The sequence below is a fragment of the Orcinus orca genome, chromosome 3 (genome assembly GCF_937001465.1).
Source record: "Orcinus orca chromosome 3, mOrcOrc1.1, whole genome shotgun sequence".
NCBI classification, from domain to species: Eukaryota; Metazoa; Chordata; class Mammalia; order Artiodactyla; family Delphinidae; genus Orcinus; species Orcinus orca.
Window position 1 is genome coordinate 93,698,515 of NC_064561.1, and position 20,533 is coordinate 93,719,047.

At 39.6% G+C, this 20,533-nt stretch overlaps 1 protein-coding gene across 1 annotated transcript in view; it reads right to left on the reverse strand.

Moving 5' to 3' along the window:
• Nucleotides 1-420: 420 nt before the first annotated feature.
• Nucleotides 421-20,533, reverse strand: part of REEP5 (receptor accessory protein 5) — a 43,435-nt gene continuing 23,322 nt past the window's right edge. Inside the window, exons 3-5 of the mRNA XM_004267450.4 lie at nucleotides 17,754-17,892; nucleotides 7,602-7,770; nucleotides 421-2,811 (exon numbers count right to left, since the gene is read on the reverse strand). Coding sequence (XP_004267498.1) covers nucleotides 2,762-2,811; nucleotides 7,602-7,770; nucleotides 17,754-17,892 — 358 coding nt within the window. The 3' untranslated portion in view covers nucleotides 421-2,761. The remainder of the gene's footprint in view (nucleotides 2,812-7,601; nucleotides 7,771-17,753; nucleotides 17,893-20,533) is intronic.

Consider the following 20,533-nt stretch of genomic DNA (forward strand, 5'->3'; position numbering starts at 1 on the left):
TGATTTGGAGGCACATATGTGTTTACTACATCAAAATATACTTACATGCAATAATAACACCAACTAGTAGTTGTATGTGACTGTGTATAATACATTATGCCAGTAGAAAGCAGTACAGCTGACAACTATCACAGTCAACTATCCAGTGATAACTTTGCAAACAAATGGCTCTCCAGAGCTGCAGTTTTGCAACTGGATATTCAATTAACCACAGATCGTGTAGTACTGTAGTATGTATTTATTGAAAAAAATCCATATGTAAATGGACCCGTGCAGTTCAAACCTGTGTTATTTCAAAGGTCAAGAGTAGTTTAGGTTTCTTCTCCATCTCATGCTAATTACTGGTAGAAACTTTTTTTGGTTGGTATGTTTTTAGGGAAAGTCTTTTAAGCCCCATCAGATAAAATGAACTAAAACAGCTCAATGAGATAACGGAATTTTATTTACATCCATTTTCATTTACTGTATCACATCTTCAGGATAGTTGGTAACTTATTTAAAGGCTATGCTCATGTTCTTCAGGCTGTAGGCAGAAGACTCCCCAGAGTAGCAGTAATTGTCAATCAGAAGCTCTTAAGTAGGAGAAGAATTGTCGTAGGAATTCTTTGCCTTTACATATCCCCGAAATAGTGTTCATGTATAAACAAATGCTTGTCTTATAGCTAGACACAGGCTCGATTAGTTTTTCAAATACTCTAGCCATGGCAATATCTTATTTGGGAAAACGAAACAGACAGAATTGCTCAACTCATAAGTTCTCCTGTCATTAATATGTACACGCTGACTGCCAAAAACAGTAACTAAAATTTCTTACAGAATGCACTGCAGGATAAAGCTATAGGGATAAAAAATACTGCATTCAGAATTTTCTTAGTATAGTAGTTTTAAAACTGATACTAGCCTGTAAGTAGTTATGAGCAATAGTAACTTGTATGCTCCACCTTGCCTGATACTTTGTATACTAAAAGTTACATATTTTGTATACTAACAATCTGATTATATATTCTGATTAGCTAGAAGTTGCTAATTTTCATTCTTCTGTCACCAAGAAAAGCATAGTTTATTTATGGGGAAAGGGATTTAAATACTCCTAGAGGTACTTTTTAAAATCTTTAACCTAAGGCTTGATTTTCTTCCAATAACAAGTAATTCTGTTTGCTTTCCAAAAGTTTTTTTATTTTTTAAGGTATGGTTAATAAGATGCCTTATCATCACATTCCCCCCAAAAAAATATTATTATAATATTGGGTGTGATATTATCCATATTATTATAATATTAGGGTGATATTATCCCCTATTTTTGATAGCTTTGGTATTTCATGAGAAATGATTTCATGAGACATCATGATTTTACCTAATTGTTATCTAAAAGGGAACTAATCATCTTTATTTGCTTTAAGAAATATTTTACAGGCCTGGATATTTAATGTTAGTTTTGTTATGCTCTTGTTTGGTCAGGTTAGTCTAATTCAGAAACATCCTAGCAGTGTGGTTGGTGCAAAGCTCAGATTCTGTACAGACAAGTTGTCAAGGTCCCTATAAGCTATGTGGCTAATCAAGCTAGTGACATTAATTTTAACTGTGTGTTCTGTACTTAAACTATGAGGTTGTGTGCAGTTTATCAAAGTAAAGCATAAAGATGAAGGCGTGTAAATGGACTACAAATGATTCTGATTTGTAAACTAGGGAAGCATCTGGTGTTTGACCTTAAAGGCCAGGGAAAGAAGGTGAAGGCCGTTTGTCTTAACCACTGCCAACTGGATTATGGGTTATATCATACTTCCTTTCTTCTCCGAGAATTGCTCTTAGAGCCTGGTGTCATCATTAGCATGTAGTTGCTAATGATAAAAACAAGAATGTACATGTAATCAGAAGGAGGTTCCTTAACTGCTTTTAAAAAGGCTAGAAAAGAAACAAGACTAAACCAACATATTATTCAGCTATGAAGGTGAAACCAGGGATGGTTTCCACTATAGCATCTTAAAAACAGACAGATTGAAAGCTTATCAGCCAATTTTTAAAAAGCTACAAGACAATATTAGTAGTTCTGCAGAACTGGGAGCTGTGATGTGTGTGTGTACATTTCCCCATTTATCACTCAACTGACTGCTTTACAAAGCTGTTTTTGTATTCAGCTGCTACAATGTTAGGAAAACCACCAGGCCAGCCTCCAGTTCAGCCTCATTTATCACTTAACTGTTCACTCGAAACATTACTCATGTGTATTAATTTTCTAAAGTATTATTCAGATCACACCAGCACAGTGGAACCTTCAGCCCTTGGCAGGAGCTCCCCATGAGCATTACGCACAGACAGTAACATTTCCCTATGCGTGTGTATGCACAAATACATTAAAAACATTTAATACAAAATTGTACATTCCATGAAGTAGACCGTTATAGAGTATCCTAAAAGTACAAAGAAAATGCATGCAGAGAGCGCCCACTGAAGTACAAAGCCTGTAGGATATATAATTTTAAGTTTATATTTCCTGCAGGATGGTGACATGTGTCTTTTCCTACCCAGAGGCAAAATGTACTTTCCAAAAACTTGGACACTGCTCATTACATTAAATTTAAATGTTCCCTGTGTATACAGACAGTAAAAGTAAGCAAAAAAACTTACACATTCCTTTTTTTAATATATCAAAAGTGTTTCCAAGGCAACATTATTAAAATGATTATACCACAGTTCCTAATATAACATCAAGCTCTAAAAGGAAGGTACAGAGAGGGCAGAAAGGTTTCATCCAGTCAGTGATTTAGGTGCTCTTCTTTTCCTCACCCAGTAAATTCACAGCAGCTTTCTTGGCTGTTAGGAGGAAAGAAAATTGCATCAGAGCTATTTGCAATGCGGTTCTGTGCCTAATGTAGCTACTAGATTAACAACTTGGATGACTCATGCTCAGATGAGAACATACCAAGGTTTGTGGGCAGGGCTAGGAGAGTTTCCCGGAAATGGACAAGAGACCTCTTCAAGGGCAAATCCTGAGTACTTGAGCAGAGTTACTGAAGATCGTCTGGCCTAGCCCCCTTGTAGTGACTGTCACCTAAGCCACTGCCCTCTGTCCTCCTTTAAGTATCACAAGAAATAGAGATTCCTTGAGCGTATAGTGTCCCCTGCACATTCAAGAAATTCTCCTTTGTGCCTGAGTGCTCACCTGTACAATTTCACTATGTCTCAATCTGATGACAACAGGGTCGGCTGTCTATGCCTTGGTGACAAAAATCAGAGAAAACCATCATTCCCCGAATCAAGAAATGACGGAATACTTATATGCATGTTTATGTTTTATCGTTGTGCCACCATTTCCTTGTATGATGGGAAGAGTTTGCTGTAAGTGTTCAAGTTCATGGCACGAAGCTACATTCATCAGGAAAATATTCTTATATCTGTGGGAGATTAAGCCCCACCTACCCTGCCTAATTACCAAGTGGCTTGAAATGTGCCGTAAGAATGAGTGTGATATGCGTGATGGGGCAGGGGGGGGTGTTCTGGAAGCCTCCAGGCCTCCTGAGATTCCACAAACTGCAGCTGTTCTTGATGGAGCCCCAAGGGGAATGCCAGCCAAGGAGGCCCTCCTTGTTCACCAGCTGCCTGACAGCTGCTCTCCCTTCACTCAATTAAAATTGCTGAACAAAGTTTACACAGAAACTGCAGCTTCTCTCTTAACTAGCCTTTTGCAAAAATGTCCTTTTTGGAGAATCCAGAAACTGGGAGAAAAGTCTAAAATGTGTCAGCACCTAAATTCCTCTTAACTTATTTTCATTCTCACACCTGTGTTTAGGAATGTATCAAAGTAAAATCGGATTTCAGAGTACTGAGATCTGAGAGAATCAATGACTAAGAAATGTGGGCAAATTAGACAGAAATGACATCACCAGAGGTTGCTGGTTAGGCTAAGAGCAAGGAGGAACAGTTAAGAAATCTCTTAAAAAGGAACTGGCGATCCCAAAGCGGGAGGATGTGAGGAAACTAAAAAACGTTCTGAAGGAGACTGGAGCCATGTGCCCAGGAGTGGGCGTCGGGAGAGAACGGCCTGTTGGGGGGTGGGGGGAGAGCACACCACTGCGGGGACACACAGCTGCCGGGGGACCGTCTGGGGGATCTTCCTTCCTCAGGGGCCAGGTCACCTCTTGTCTCCCACTTTCTCATTATTGTAGAACTTTTTTTTTTTAATTCTCTAATTCTATGCCCATTCTCCACTTTTTAAAACCCTTACTGTGCCCTCTGGAATTTAAGTCCCATCATTAGCGAGATCTCCTCTATCCTCATCCATTTCTCTGAATGTTTCCTTCACCTTTGTCCTTTTACAGAAACCTGGCTGTCCCCTAAGGACACTGCTTTCTCAAGTTTCGGCTGTTTTTTCCTTCCATGACCCTGGTACTACTGGGTCTGGAGGTCCAGAAAGCGTCCTTTGTTCTTCAGGGCCATGTTCAGAATCTCATGTCATCAAATTATCTTTCCCACTAGCCCTTCTTTTTCCAGTCCACTGACCCTTGGGCTGTGCTGCCTCATTTCTTTAAGATTTTAACTCCAAACTTAATATCACTCTCTAGCACTACTCTTACTTTAATTATCAGTAATTACGATATTCTTCCAGTATCCTGGCCTCTTGGTTCCTCCCCTCCAAAAACCTTGACATTCCACCCTACCTGCTCCAGCCTACCTCACGTCCTCACTGTCACAACCAGTAATGGCTGCCCCTCTCCGGTCTCAGCGCCGAGCATCCCACTCCACCATCACCTCCTACCTTTGCAGCCCGCTCCCTCTATTTTCCTGACTCCGAGTTCTTCTTCCCCCACCACCTGGTTGTATAAGCCATCGATTCTATCACCCCTTTCACTGTTCCTCACTTCCCTTTTGTCCTCACTTCCCTCCTCCGCCATCAAACATGAACCACTCATTAGATCCCCCTTCAGAGCTCCCACTTAACCAAGTCAACCCGGACGCAGCTCTCCATCTATCCCACAGCTGCACCCACACAGCTGGAAATGTGGCTGGAAAAGAAGACACAAGCAGACTACGCGGCCTCACTATAAGTCCAGGAACACAAACCTCCCGTGAGCCTCTAATGCCCCCTGGCGATCACACGACACTGTCCTAGTCCATCCACTCGCCCCTGTCTTAGAGCGGCCAGCACATTACAGTCACACGCACTGGTCACCGTGTCACCGCTGGCTGTGTGTTGCGTAAAGCTACAATGGCAGGGTTGAGTAGATGCCACAGAGACCTGACGGCCGGCAAAAGCTGAAGTATTTATTATCTGACCCGTTACGGAAAAAGCTTGCTGACCCTCGTCCTAAGTAACTATTTCATACCATCTCCCCTTTCTATCACCTCCTTCCCCACCCTCTCTCAGTTGACCTTCTTAGTTTACTGAGGAATTTGACGTGATGAGAAAATCACTTCTGTAAGCTCTCACCATCACATACGCTCAGCTACCAGCATCTTCACCCATCAACACTGATTCCCCCCCTATGATTCTAAACTGTTCCTGCTCCTACGACCGATCCCTCTATTTGTACTCTAGACCCTGTCCCCTCTGGTCTATTCCAGGACAGAGCTCCAGCAATTCACCTTCTCACTCCTATCATTTTTTTGCTCTCTACTGGATCATTCCTATTAATTTTCAAACCTACTTTGTTTCTTCTACCTTAAGAAAAAGAAAAAAACATCCTCAGGACCCTAGTACCTTCCTCTAGTTACAGCCCCATTCTTCTACTCCTCTCTGCGGGAAACTTCTCAAAAAGTTAATCTATGTTCTCTCATGCCCTTCCTCCCATAAAATCCATTCTGATCAGGATTTTGCTCTCACCACCCCACAAACTCTGTTTTGTCAAGACGACTAGTGCCTTCCTCACTGCTAAATCCAACAGTCAGTTTTTGGCCTTTAGCCTCCTTGACCCGTCTGTACCGTGTGACCACAGACCCCTCCCTCCTCTTTGAAACAGTGTCTTCACTTGGCCCCAAGGATACCACAGTCTCGAGTTTTCTTGCTTGCTCAACTGGCCAGTCCTTATCAGTCTGCTTTTTTGGTTGCTTCTCATTTCTTCGATCTCAAATACTGGTGGCCACAGGGCCCAGGCCTCAGACTTCCTCTTTTCTAACTACACTCACTCCCTTGTGATCTCATCCAGTCTCATGCTTATTATACTGTCCATATGTGGGTAACCCCCTCCCCCAAATTTCTATCCCTAGCCCTATCCTGTCTCCTGAACTCTCAACATCCATATCCACCTGGCTGTGCTGACTTCTTCATGTACCCAGTAGACACAAAGTTATGTCCAGAACTAAATTCCTTATTTTCCCCTCTACACCTGTTAACACCCAGTCTTCCCCAGCTCAGTGGCAATTCTATCCTTCCATGTGTTCAGGCTAAAAAAACTTGGCCTCGTCCTTGACTCCTCTCATACTCCATGCCTGATCCATAAGCAAATCCTACTGGTTCTAACTCCAAAATATATCAAGGATCTGACTTCTTACCTCCTACTGCTACCACTACAAACAAGCCACCACCACCATCTTCTGCCAGATCACCGCAATAACCTTTTAACTGGTTTCCTGATTTCCTTCTTGTCCCCCTTCAGTCTATTCTTAATACAGTGGCCAACATAAGCCTGTTCCAACAGAGGACGAATCATGTTGCTCCTTTGCTCACAGTTCTCCAGTGGCACCCCAGCTCACGCCCATCTCACGCAGAATAAAAGCCCAAAGCCCTTACAGCAGCCTGGAGGGTACTATATGATCTGTCCTCTTCCAGCTCCACTCCCCAGCCTCTCTGACCTTGTCTCCTTCAACTCTCCCTCTAGGTCACCCCCTGCCAATCGTACTCTGCCCGCTCCCGGCTTTTGCACTGCCGTTTCTTCTATCTGCAGCTTTCTTCCCCACGGTTCCTACCCTTAACACTTTCAACTTGGACTCAGTACAGCCTTCTTTGTGAGGATTTGCTACATCACTCTATTTAAAATGGTAAGCTTCCCTTCAGCCCCTGGCACTCTCTATCTTTCTATCTGCTTAATCTTTCTCTGTATCATCTGCTAAGTATGCCATATAACTTGCTTTTCAATGGTATTGTCTCTCTCTTTCTCTCAACAAGATTGTAACCTTCATGAGTTCACTATGGTCCATTGGTCTGTCTGGTTCCCTGGTTCATGCCCAGTGCTATGAACATGCTTGGCACATATTAAGCACCTCAACAAATAAGTATTTGAATGAAAGGATCAGGAGAGCTGAGAGAGAGGGCATTCTCTTGGCCCTCTAACAAAAGCAGTGTGAACAGCATATTAAGCAGTTCAACCTGAAATGAAATAAAGAGATGGCACTTGTGTATAAATACAGATGACTCTCTGAAATCTCTACCCACCAAAGGAAAGTCATTTTTCCTAAAGTGCTGACCGAATGATGTGTTTTATGTGACATGGCAGAAGAATGTCGGGAAAAGTAAAGGCAACAGGCAAAGTCTTGGGAAAGAAATCCCGGACTAGCCCTGGCACACGGCTGAGGAAAGGTTATAGGACACAAAGTGAGGAAGCTTGTTACGTGGGCTCAGTATATCCCATGTCCTCTCACACGCTGAATCAGCTGTCCCTGAGCCATACCTTCTTTAGAGATGGCATCTGCAGTCTCTTTGGCTTTGTCCTTCAAGTCATTCACCATGTTGTCTACCTGCGACTCGTGCTTCAGGAATAAAGGACGGATGATGCGCGTGTAGAGCAGGTCTGCTCCGTTGGCCGGGCTGGGAGCCATGCACCACAACAGGAAGCCACACTGCACAGAGGAGAGGCAGCATGGTGACAGAGGGCAGCGGCATCTGACAACACACGCTACTCTGGGGATGGCACTGCCTCTGCTATTTGCCCCAACAGCATTTCCAGTGTTTCCTGCAGGATACAGGTGCACTTTTCTTAGATGGAAAAAACATGACAAATAATGACCTAGTAAGGAAAAGCTGAGACTGACAAAGAAAGGCAAAACACACCAAGTCCAGCAGCTTAACTTCCTTCCTAACTTGGACCACTTTTTAGTTGACAGTTACAAGAGACTTTTATTAATTATAACTCTTAATCAATTAAAAAATAGTATTTATCTGTGTGTGTAAACCCTGTCCACGTAGGTATCTATGAGGCTTGTTCTCAACAGGCTTACCTCAGTAAGTTTGTCACCTTTATTCATCCTGTTATAGAAAAAAATATCCTGGCCATTCTTGAATTCTTCCCTTAGTGGGATCTCAGTTTTGGGTAGATCTTAGCCTTCAAGGAATCTTTACAGTCAGCTGTTCATCATCTTTCACCTTGAATGTAGATATTATCCCTAACTCTTTCTTTATGGCTCTACTTTGCTATTGAGATGAAAAATTGACAAGAGTTCTACCCTAAAAACTTACACAACAAGAATTGTCACACTATGTTTACTTTGAAAAACCTTTACTGTTTATTCAAATGATAAACAACTCAGCACTTTAAGTTGTCCAAGCAATTTATTCCTCTATAATATAATGAATGAGCGAAAAAGGGAACATTCAGAATGATATGCTCATTTCCCTAGAATGTTTGATAAACAGCATACTGTGTTCTTTCAGCTTAAAAGCTTCTAACTATATTGTATTCCACACAGCATAGGTGACTCTATAAAAAACAGGAGTCATTTCTTGAGATTCCAATTCTGTAGTTTTTACTTCTCCTCCTTAAAGTAAAATCCTTTCAGCTTCTTATGCCATATATATATTTAATTCTACAGTCCTTTTACTCCAAATCAAAGAATGTATTCAAATAATCAAGAAGCTACGTTCCTTTCTAACATGGTCTTTTAAGTTTGCTCTAGAGATGCAAACCTGCTAAGGGGCTACTACTAATGACAGAGAGCTTGAGTTAAAATGCACACATTTGTGCCCAAAGCTCACCCCAGCAGTACCACGTTGGCTCTGAGAAATTTCCATTACACTTTGAACTTCTATGACACTCAAAATACAAAACAAAATGCAGGTTCTAAACAGATTAGGGTCGGGGGGCGAGCTTTCAAAAGACAGGGGTTACCAGACTGGATTTTAAAAAAACAAAACTATGGCTATATGCTTCTGATAAGAAACACACCAGAGATAAAACCAATTAGGAACACTGAAAATAAGGAGATGAAAAAAGATGTATCTGACAAATACCAACTCTCAAATTAGCTCACATATTATAGTAATATTAATAGTATGTAAACATAAGGCAAAATAAGTAAACAGTGATAAAGAAGGAAAGCAGTTTGTCAAGAACAGTTTGCCTGAAGCTATATATCTTTGAAATACGTAAATATATATAGCATTGTATTTTTTATATTTACAATTATATAAATTTTAATTTTTATAATTATGTAGTTTATAATTATATATCACTTCCAAATATAGCTTTGAAATGTATAAACTTGAAAGTAAGAATTATATAGATAAATGGACAAAATCCACAATCGATTTTTAACATTTCCATCAGAAATTGATATATCAAAAAACTAGAAATCAGTAAGAATACAAAGCAAAATACACAGAATTTAAAATCTTGATCTAAAGATATACACAGATCTCTCCACCCAACAAACTGGGGACTAAGAGAATTGTATACTACAGTATACAGAGGTAAGAGAACTGGGCTCAGAAAAACTGGTTCCAATCTTCTTACTAGCTGGGAAAACCTTGTGCAAGTTACTTAATTGCTTAAGTCTGTTTTGACTCTATAAAAAAATATATATATATTAAAAGAAATTTTAAAAAATCTACCTCATACAGATTTTGTAAGAAAATAAGAAACACTTTTGAGCATCTAGCATAGTAAGGCTCTGTCCCTCTCCCAAGAATACTGTGTCTTCTACCAACATCCGTGAAACAGTAACAAGCTACCTCATTAGAGCTTTAAACCAGGTAAAATCAAATCCCAGGACCAACACACACCCTTTTTAAACAATTATTTTGTTCTTACCTCTCCTTTTACTACCTGAAATGAAATTCAAAGTCATGACATACTTACATACACAATTACAAAAAAAAAAAAAAAATAGTTTTCTAACTGGAATATAAAGAAAAAAAAAAGTGAAAGTAATTTATAAAAAAACAATGTATTTTAAAGTGTAAATATTCAAGCCAAACTGTATTAGAAAACAATATAAAATAATAAGTAGAATCAGTGACTATTAACAGCTACAAAATTTTCTCTATGTATTCCCCAAAGGTTGCCTCCTTTCCATATCAGAGAATTCAGCCAAATGCAATTCACTGCCACAATCTCCAAGTTATGATACCAAGCCAGCCCTCTCTTCACCTCTCCCACCCCTTACGTGCGACAGACTCCAAAACTCATTTACTGAAAATGGGATGTTCAGAGTTAGGAAAGCAAAGGATGGGAAAGCATGGCAGTAGGCAGGGGAAGGGCAAAGATTCAGACTGGCCATCTCGTAGTCTCACTACAGCTGTGTGTGCAACCACCCAAAACTCCAGTGAGCCCGCACAGACACACAGTGGCAAGTAAGACCTTCTGTTACAGGTCCAAGCTCTTAAATGAAGCCAGTTCCTTGAAATATCCTCAGTCTTTAGTGTGTGTGTGTAGCTCCACGTTTACTTTTAGTTTTCCCAGTGACTCTGCTCCAGCACACACTGGGCTTGGCCAGCCATCCTTGTGAAGATGTGCCAGAGAAACCTGGTTTTCTGAACTACACATTTGCATTAACCCAAAGTATGGAACTAAGTGTGACTAAGTGTGACTGCAGTTTTCACTGGCTTTAGCCTTAATGTCCTCTGCTTACAGCCAGGTTATTAACAGGCAGACCCTAGAGACCATCTCTCTAGTTGACATTTCCCTGTGGTTTTTAGTATCCAAACATTCATGTTTTCCATCATTTGTTGTTGTTGTTGTTGTTGTTGTTTTTTCCGGCCACACACACAGCATGCGGGATCTTAGTTCCCCAACCAGGGATGGAACCCGCACCCCCTGCAGTGGAAGCGCAGTCTTAACCGCTGGACCACCAGGGAAATCCCTCCATCAGTTGCTTATATAGGTAACGCTAATACACACACACACACACCTAAAACTTAATAAAACAATTTAGACAAGATGATATACAGGAAAAGGAAAAGTTACATTCTTGACAGAACATCGGAATTCTGTGTGGACATTGTGAAGAGAATGCAGTGTCCAAGGGGATGTGCCATGTACTACTTACTGCAAACAAAGCAATAGTTTCCCACCAACTATATTAACTATTTGGAGCGCAGGAACTATTTGGATTTAGTTTTTAGCATCTAACATCCAATATATTTGTTATTTATACAGGGGCATCTTGCTGTATTAATATTTAGGAAATTGGCATGGAGTTTTAAATTGACATGTAATACATTTTAATTTTTATTATTTAAAATTGTAAGAAATAGTCTCCTGGCTGGTATTCCTACGTAGAATATCTAATTGTCAGGAATGGATTATTGATGTAGACACACATGCCCATAGGCCTCAAGGTGAAGTAGAAATGACTCACTGGGTTAAGAATCAGGAGAGTTGGTATCTGTTCTATGACTTTAGGTAAATCAAACAACCTCTCTAAGAGTCGATTTTCTCTTCTGCAGGATTTTTAGGAAAGTCACAAATTAAGAAACGTACAAGATAGTAGTAGTATTACCAAGTCCTACAGTTCTTACTGTTGTTGAAAAATCTCTGAAATATTACCTGCCTATGCAGATAACAGCCCTTCAGCAACCCAGAAAAGCTGATTCATTCACCTTTTCTGGATGAATTAAGCATGGCTACCAGACAGGACCAGAGCCAAGAGTCTACATTTTTGTACCTCTGCAATGTGATTAACTTTATAGGCTATTCTCCAGGCTGTTTAGTTAGTTCTTTATGGTACCCTCTAGCTATCGTCTTGAGACAATAAAATAATTACTGCTCTTTACCCACATCGTGAGCATTTTCCAGTTCTCATATGAAGTAACTTTCTTGTATTAAAAATAAAGTTAATTACTATTCAACTCTCAAGGTGATATTCAGCCACCAGCTTTTAAAAGTCCCTTTTCTTAATCTATGTAACTACTCTACAGCCGAGGAATACCCTGAGCTACACAGATCTGGCCATCCTTTTAATCAAGCTGCCCTCAAAGTGCCAGCTGACGAAACTTCCAACGGCAAACACAAGCCCACTCAGACACAGAGTTCAGACAAAGAGTCCGGCCATGCCATTTCAACTCAACTCTCGGCACTATTAGCAATGACACACTAAATCCTTAAATTACAAATTACAACAGGCCAGATAATTCTGTCAATGATTCTAATGCTGTCACTATTCAATTTTCCCCTAGAAGAGGTATTTCCAAGGTAGGGATATATTTAATATGCACGGTTTGGGACTAGCCTGGTGAGCACTGAGAGTTAATGCCAGAAAAAATGTATTTCAACACTGACTTCCTGGTATGCTGCAATCACTTGATCAAAAACAGAAGCCTTGGGAAGCCTTTGCAACACAGCCACGAGAATAGCGAGAATAGTAATGAGCTAAAGTTAAAACAGACTGCTCAGCATGCACAAATGAAAGGTAAAAATGAACATGTGAAGGGGAAGATTTTTCTATCTTTTTTGCCTCCTACAAAGTTAAGAAGAGAAATGTTATGCTCTTTGTCAATGGGTGAAACGATACAGGTGACGGTCTGGATCAGGACTTAAACTTGCCAAAATTTATTCAACCTTTATTTTTAAAATAAATCTAGAAGATGATTCAAATGAGAGTAAAGATGAGGTGCAAAGATACTCATTGTAGCATTAGTTAAAATAGCAAGATAAATATCCTAAATGTCTATTAACTGGGGAATGAATACATTATCACCTATAATGGATTAGACATTTATGTCAAAGAATATTGAATGAGAAAATACTCATAATATTGTGTTAACTGAAAAAAAGTGAGTTATAGAATCATATATATATCATTGGTCCCCAACCTTTTTGCTACCAGGGACCAGTTTCGTGGAAGACAACAATTTTTCCGCGGGGGGCGGGAGGTGTGGTTCAGGTGATAACGCAAGCGATGGGAAGCGGCAGATGAAGCTTCACTCGCTAGCCCGCCACTCACCTCCTGCTCTGTGGCCCGGTTCCCAACAGGCCACGGACTGGTGCTGGTCCGTGGCCTGGGGGTTGGGGACCCCTGATATATATGGTTTCAACCATACATGGATGGTTAAGACAATAACAACTGTCTTACATCAAGCAATTTATCTGCACATTAAAAAAGAAAAGGAAGACTACCCTAAGATGATACCAGTGGTAGTCTTCCAAATACTATTTTCTTCCCTATCTAAAACATGCCCCAACACACATGCACACACACACAACACAAATGCAAACAGTATGACAGCAGGGATTTTGTTTTATTCACCAAAATCCCCTGACCTAGAACAGATTCTGGCACATAGAGGTTCTAAATAAATATCTGCTGAATAAAGAAATACACTACTTTCACAATCAGAGAAAAAATTTATTTTTAAATAAATACATTTATTTTTAAACCTTCCTGTTCAAAGATGGACCTCAGAGCAAAGCTCTGAACAGGCAGGATCCACTTTTTCTAGCTCAATACATTGAACAGTATCTTCTCGACTAACCCTTGATGCCTAATCATTGGTTCTTCTTGTATTCCTGCAATCTTATAGGCTGCTTTAGAAAAATGGGGGGAAAGGCCAACAACACTAATTCTGCAAAAGATAAAATAGTCAACATGGCCTTAGTTGCAGGTCTCCTTTTCATCCTCCCACACAATCACCTTGTGATTGTAGCAATGGCGCAGGTAAGATCTATGCTAGTCCTTAAAATGGGATATTCTCCTACACACTCTGCAATTCAGAGACCTTTTCTCAGTCAGTTCACTGAAGCCACTCAGAATACGCCACTAATGCAGGAAGAAAGCATTTTTATTGACAGCATAATCAATTTTCAGTCATCTCAAGTATATTATCTATTTGGAACATATGCGGTAAATTCACTCTCTCATTCTGGACGCCGTGACATCAAACAGCTGGACACTCACTACTAATGGATGTGCATTTGTTTTACCGTTCGGGAGGAAAATTTGTTGCAAAGCAATTTTTGTAATGTACTTCAAAATCAAATATAAATGACTTGGTGATTATCTTTTATTTTGGATACTTTCTACCTCAAGGGGCCTCCATTAGCAGAGGCAATCAGGAGCAGGCTGAAGTTGGGCTTGTGTTTCGGAAGCCTGAGGTCAGATACTGGTGTGAGTGGTTCTGCTGACGGGATACTGTTCAGGGCAAGCAGTGGGGCCCAAGGCAAAAGCCCAGTTTCCTTCTGTTAGAGACCACAATGTGATGTCACTGCCATCAGATGGATCTTATTAAGGGGTTCACAAATATTTTAAGTTTAAAATATGAACATTCAAATTAAAGATTATAAAATTATTTTTATAAATGCTAAATATCTTTGGATAACAAAAACATACGAAAAATCCAGCAATCTCTGGAATCTTAAATCTTCCCATTTGTTTTGAAGGAAAAATTTTCTGCTGTGTTACAGGCGTTCTGTGGTAATAGCATTCAAAATTAAGAGAACATCCATGTTTTCATTTAAACTTTTAAACTATTTAGCTTTTTTTTACCATAAGTGGTTTCATACTGTAATATTCTATAATTTTTTATAATTAATGAATTATGCAAAATTTCTATATCTACAAATGGATCATTTCATTTCATTTAACTGTATGGATGTACTATTAATTCATTTAACCAGTTACCAGTTGACGGACCCTGCAGGGTTTTTTCTTTTAATAACTTTTATTTATAACCAAAAATGCTGCAGTAAATGTCCTTATGAAGCTCTCTTATTCGTGGTGAAGATTTCCTAGGATGGATGCTTAGAACTGCTAGAGTATCATTTTTCATTTTGACAAGAAACTGTCAAAGCCTCCTTTAAAAAGGCTATTCCAATTTATAGCATTACCACCACACATCCATTTCCCAATATATTCACCAATACCAGATATCCTCAACCTTTTGAATACCTGCCAATGTAATGAGCAAAATATGGTATTTCACTATTTTAACTCACATTTCCCAGATCACTGACTACTCATATTTTCTTCTCTTCTGTGAAATGTCTATTTATAACCTTTGTTCATTTTTCTCCTTTTCTTCTTACTTGTAAATGTTTTTATATATTCTGGATATTAATCCCTTATCTGGTGTAAGTGTTCTAAATACATCCTCCTAGTCTGTCATGATTTTATCTTTGCTTATACTGCCCACTGTCATATAGAAATTTCTGTCTTGTTTCTATACCTCCAAGTTAAAAAACATTCTCCTATACTTTTTCTAAAACAGAGGTTTTGGCATAGAAGTCCTGCCTTGTGAGGCACTAAGGAGAACAGCTAGGGACTAAGTAGCGAGGGCAGTTCCTCCTCAAGCCCTCCTGCTCCAACCCCTAGAGCTATGAATTCCAACTTAGGAGCACCTGCTTCTAGTGCTGCTGGGGGAGCAAAGGGTGACACCTGCACCTGAAGAGCTGTTTAGTGGGGGAAGGGAATCAGCTGTGGCTCTTCTGCTGCCTGGGGTTCCCCACCCTAGGACTCACATATCCGTACCCTGAGCTTATGGACTAGCATGGATCAGGGTGTGGCCTCCTCCATTCTAACACCCGATGGAACAGCTGATACTCCTGGAGGAGAAGGAACTTACAGGCCAAAATAACAAGGTATTTGAAAAGTACAACCAGTTCAAAACAGAGACAGCACAATCAACTACAGATTCTATCAGCAGCAGAAATTTTAGAAGTGAATGACCAAGAATTTAAAAACAGCTATACTAAAAGAAATACAGAGACATGAAAGAAGAACAAGAAAACATAGGGAAGAGCCAAGCAAAACTACTAGGTATGAAAAATACAACAACTGAAATAACACAATGTATGGCATAAACAGCAGAATGGAACAAAACTGAAAATTGGAAGATCGGATTGAGAAAATCTCCCAGAAAGAAGGAAAATACAAATAAATATGTTTGAAAAATAGGTAAGGCCAGAGGAAAAGAAAAAATATATCCATAATTAGCAAGAATTAAAAATCAAGGTAATATCAACGTAGTGGCGGCTGCGGGGAAGGAGACCAAAGGATGACAGAGCTTCCGCTATCTAATTTCCTGTAACTACATTTCTTCAGATAGAAAATTTAAAAAGCAAGTAAATAGAAATGTAGACATTAGGACAAATTAAAATAACAAGGACACTCAAAATAGGCCTAAATATAGAAATAAGGAAACAATTATTGATTCCGGGGAAACTAAAAAACTGCAGCAACACTGCATGTACATTATATATATACTATATGGCCCAACTAAACAGTGCTTAACAAGTCATAATAATAAAAGCGGTGAAGCCCTATCTAACCAAAATTATCCCTGAGGAAGATGAGGACATCTTTTATTACTATCAAGCCTGCATGTGTGGCAGGGAGGAAGGAGGAAAGAAAGCCAAATCCTTATCTTCCGGTGGGAATCAAGGGCTAATGTGTAGGGACTTCCCTTGGTGGTCCAGTGGTTAAAACTCTGTGCTCCCAATGCAGGGGGCCCAGGTTCTATCCCTTGTCAGGAAACTAGATCCCGCAGATATGCCACAACTAAGACCTGGCGCAGCCAAATAAATAAATAAAAGAGCTAACGTGTAAAACATAAAAATTAAAAGGTAACTAAACAAGGATATTATTTAGAAACAGAGGTAAATGACAAAATAATCTGTCATAAATGAAGGGACAGCGGTTGCTTTTAAGGAAAGGCAATATAAGGGGCAGGAGTGTAGATCATCAAAACTCTTCCAGAGCTATTTGAGTCTTTAAACTATGTCATGTGTAACCCTTACTAAAGCAAATACTTAAGAGTATGAGGGAAAAGAAGAGGACCCAGAACTCATAAGAGCTGGACTCACCACCCTCGGCAGCTTGGGAAGTCTGGGTCGGTGAACCTGAGGAACTATTTACAACCTATGCAACTAACCGGAAGCAAGCCTCTTCCACGGAAGACACCTGAGGAATCAACTGAAGACAGTCTGTCCCATTTAGAGAAAAAGAACCAACCACTCTATCAAAAGATGCAAACTTTTCATTGTCATGTGCCTTGGAGGCCAAGGCTGGAGGTGATACAGGTGCCATCAGGGACGAGTTCAACGTCCTACTCCCTTTCCTCACACAGTAGTAGCCGAGGAGAGTTCTCTGGCAAACAACGCTTGGCAGGGCTGATCCCAGACTACTGCACCTGCCAGAGTTATTAAAATGACTTCCTCAGAGAGCCCGTTTCACGTCTGCTTTTTCCAAACCGATTAAGAAATAAGTATTTTTTTCCAGAAATAATGACTCCAGCACACCACTGTGAGTGACTGATGACCTGGTAAAATTTGCAATGTTGACGCATCAAACACAGACAACAGAGCATGAAGAGAGGATCTTGGCAAAGAGCAATGCTTGTGCTAGTTCACGGTATTTCCATCTTTTATTACTATCAAACACATTGTAAAGACACAATTGCTTTGGCTGTTTCCAAGATAATATACAAAATAAGTTAGACATGTTGAATCCTGTCTTCCTGTTTATTAATCTAAGGCAGAGCCACAGATGTCCAACATTCAAGCATCTGTTCCTATTCCTTGTATAGAGGTCCTGAGATGGAGTTTATTTCAGGGGTAGGGCGCAAAGCAAAAACACAGATGGAAGAAAATGGCAGTTCAGGAAAGCCAACGTACCTTCAGCATGTAGTAGAAGGGGAACCATGACAGGAAGAGGTCAGAGAAGAATTCGGCAATGCTGAACACACCATACACTACCCAGTAGGTCAGCCACTGGGTATCATCTTCTTTGTTTGGACTCTCTATCGCTTTAATTCTGAAAGGCAATACAAAACCAAGTGTATCATGTAGTAAGATCTCAATGAGACGTTTTCAAACATACTTTCACAGCTGCCCTCCAACACCAACTGAGAAACTCAGGCAAATGTATGCATCATGTCACTAGATGCAAAAGTACAACATGAAAACAGGCAGCAATGTAGAGATGTCAGGACAAGCCATTATAACTACCTGTTACCAGTTCTCTGGTTACCAGAGAAACCAGCACCAGTTGTCCCCTGGATCTCTACTCTGCTTGAGTCTCCACCAAGGCTCCAGGAAATACCACCAATGACTGGGAACTAGAGTAATCCCCACTCTCAAGTGGGGTCCTGCCACTAGGGATATATCAATAATTCACTCATGTAACTCAGTTCTTATGCACTTTTAATAACTGAAGTACATCATGGTGAGGAGGCATTCCATAAAAGACCTTCTGGAACATAGTTTAGGCACTGTCCAAAGTTCACAACACACTTCATTACAAAGAGGTGAAAACAAACATCATGGTGTCCATTTGGTTTCGACTGACATTATGTGATCCTCAGGCTGTGACCTTTCCTCCTCTTATCAGTTAATATGACTTTCTCAGTATCAACTACTGCTTAAACAAAATTTACTCTGTAAATGAATAGAACTAAATTTAAAATAACCTTCTTTTACTTCTGAATCACAGGAATTTCTTCCAGTCCTGGGAATCCTTTCATTCTAAACCTCAATTCCATAATCTTTTATCCTATCCTAATACATGCCTGGATACTTATTGTAACTGAGCTGGACTACAACAGTAAACTAGAAGAAACCTGAATCTTGTTTAGCCTATGCGATGGGTTAACTATTAAAAATACATTGGCTACTTGGTAACACGGGTTCACCAAAGAGACAGGCTGATGAATCATGCTGAGTCATCCCCTAAGAAAGCCTCTGAATTAATTGGAAGTAGCTGTGTGTGTAGGTGTGAGTGCCTGCATGAGTGTTTTAAGAAGATGACTGAGCAGGGAAAAGTTATAGCTGAATGAGATGACTGCTAATGAGGAAAAGGAGAGGAGGGAGTGATTAAATGAATGCTGCTTTGAACGTCAAGAATAAACACAGAATCATAAAATGAATTGAAGGCAGCTAATTATAAAATAATGGCTTCTCACATGTGGACTGTGTTTGTGTTTTAGCTTTCCTCAGGTAGAAGCTAGCTGATGTAATAGAAGGCCAAAGGAAAAGCGTAGGCAAGCATGTGAACCAAAGAACTAAAAAATGTATACCCTTTACACGTAAGGTGTTTTTCCCCTCTGCGCTTTATTTGGTATAGAATATGGTTTACCTATTTATATTTAAGTGGATTTTTAAAGTTATCATTACGGTAAAAACTTGTTTCTTACACATCCATCCTGGGCAGAGGGGATACATAGTTATATTTCACTTAAGGTCTTAGTTTTGGGAACCAAAGCAGTCCATGACTAAACAGCAAACACACATCCACACACAAATTCAACTGAAACAAACATTTATGAAACCACTGATATTTTCAATTCCATTCTATGTCATTATTATTTTTTTATTGAAGTATAGTTGATTTACAATGTTGTGTTAGTTTCTGGTGTATAGCGAAGTGATTCAGTTATATATATGTGTATGTATATATACTTTTTAATATTCGTTTCCATTATAATTTATTATAAGACATTGAATGTAGTTCCCTGTGCTATACAGTAGGACCTTGTTGTTGTTTATCTATTTTATATATAATAGTTTGTATCTGCTGATCCCAAACTCCTAATTTATCCCTCCCCACCCCCACTCCCCCTTGGCAACCACAAGTCTGTTCTCTATGTCTGTGTGTCTGTTTCTGTTTTGTAGATAAGTTCATCTGTCATATTTTAGATTCCACATATAAGTGATATCATATGGTATTTGTCTTTCTCTGTCTGACTTCACTTAGTATGATAATCTCTAGGTCCATCCATGTTGCTGAAAATGGCATTGTTTTGTTCTTTTTTATGGCTGAGTAATATTCCATTGTGTATATATAGATATATGTAGATAGATAGATAGATATACACATACACACACCACATCTTCTTTATCCATTCATCTGTTGATGGATATTTAAGTTGCTTCCATGCTTTGGCTATTGTGAATAGTGCTGCTATGAACACTGGGATATGCATATCTTTTCCAATTATAGTTTTATCTGGATATATGCCCAAGAGTGGGATGGCTGGATCATATGGCAACTCTATTTTTAGTTTTTTGAGGAATCTCCACACTGTTTTCCATAGTGGCTGCACAATTTACACTCCCACCAACAGTGTAGGAGGGTTCCCTTTTCTCCACACCCTCTCCAGCATTTGTTATTTGTGGACTTTTTAATGATGGCCATCCTGACTGGTATGAGATGGTACCTCATTGTAATTTTGATTTGCGTTTCTCTAATAATTAATAATGTTGAGTATCTTTTCATGTACCTAGTGGCCATCTGTATGTCTTCTTTGGAGAAATGTCTATATAAGGTTCTGCCCATTTTTAATTGGGTTGTTTGTTTTTTTGTTATTGAGTTGTATGAGCTGTTTGTATATTTGGGAAATTAATCCCTTGTCAGTCGTATTGTCTGCAAATATTTTCTCCCATTCTTTATTCTATCT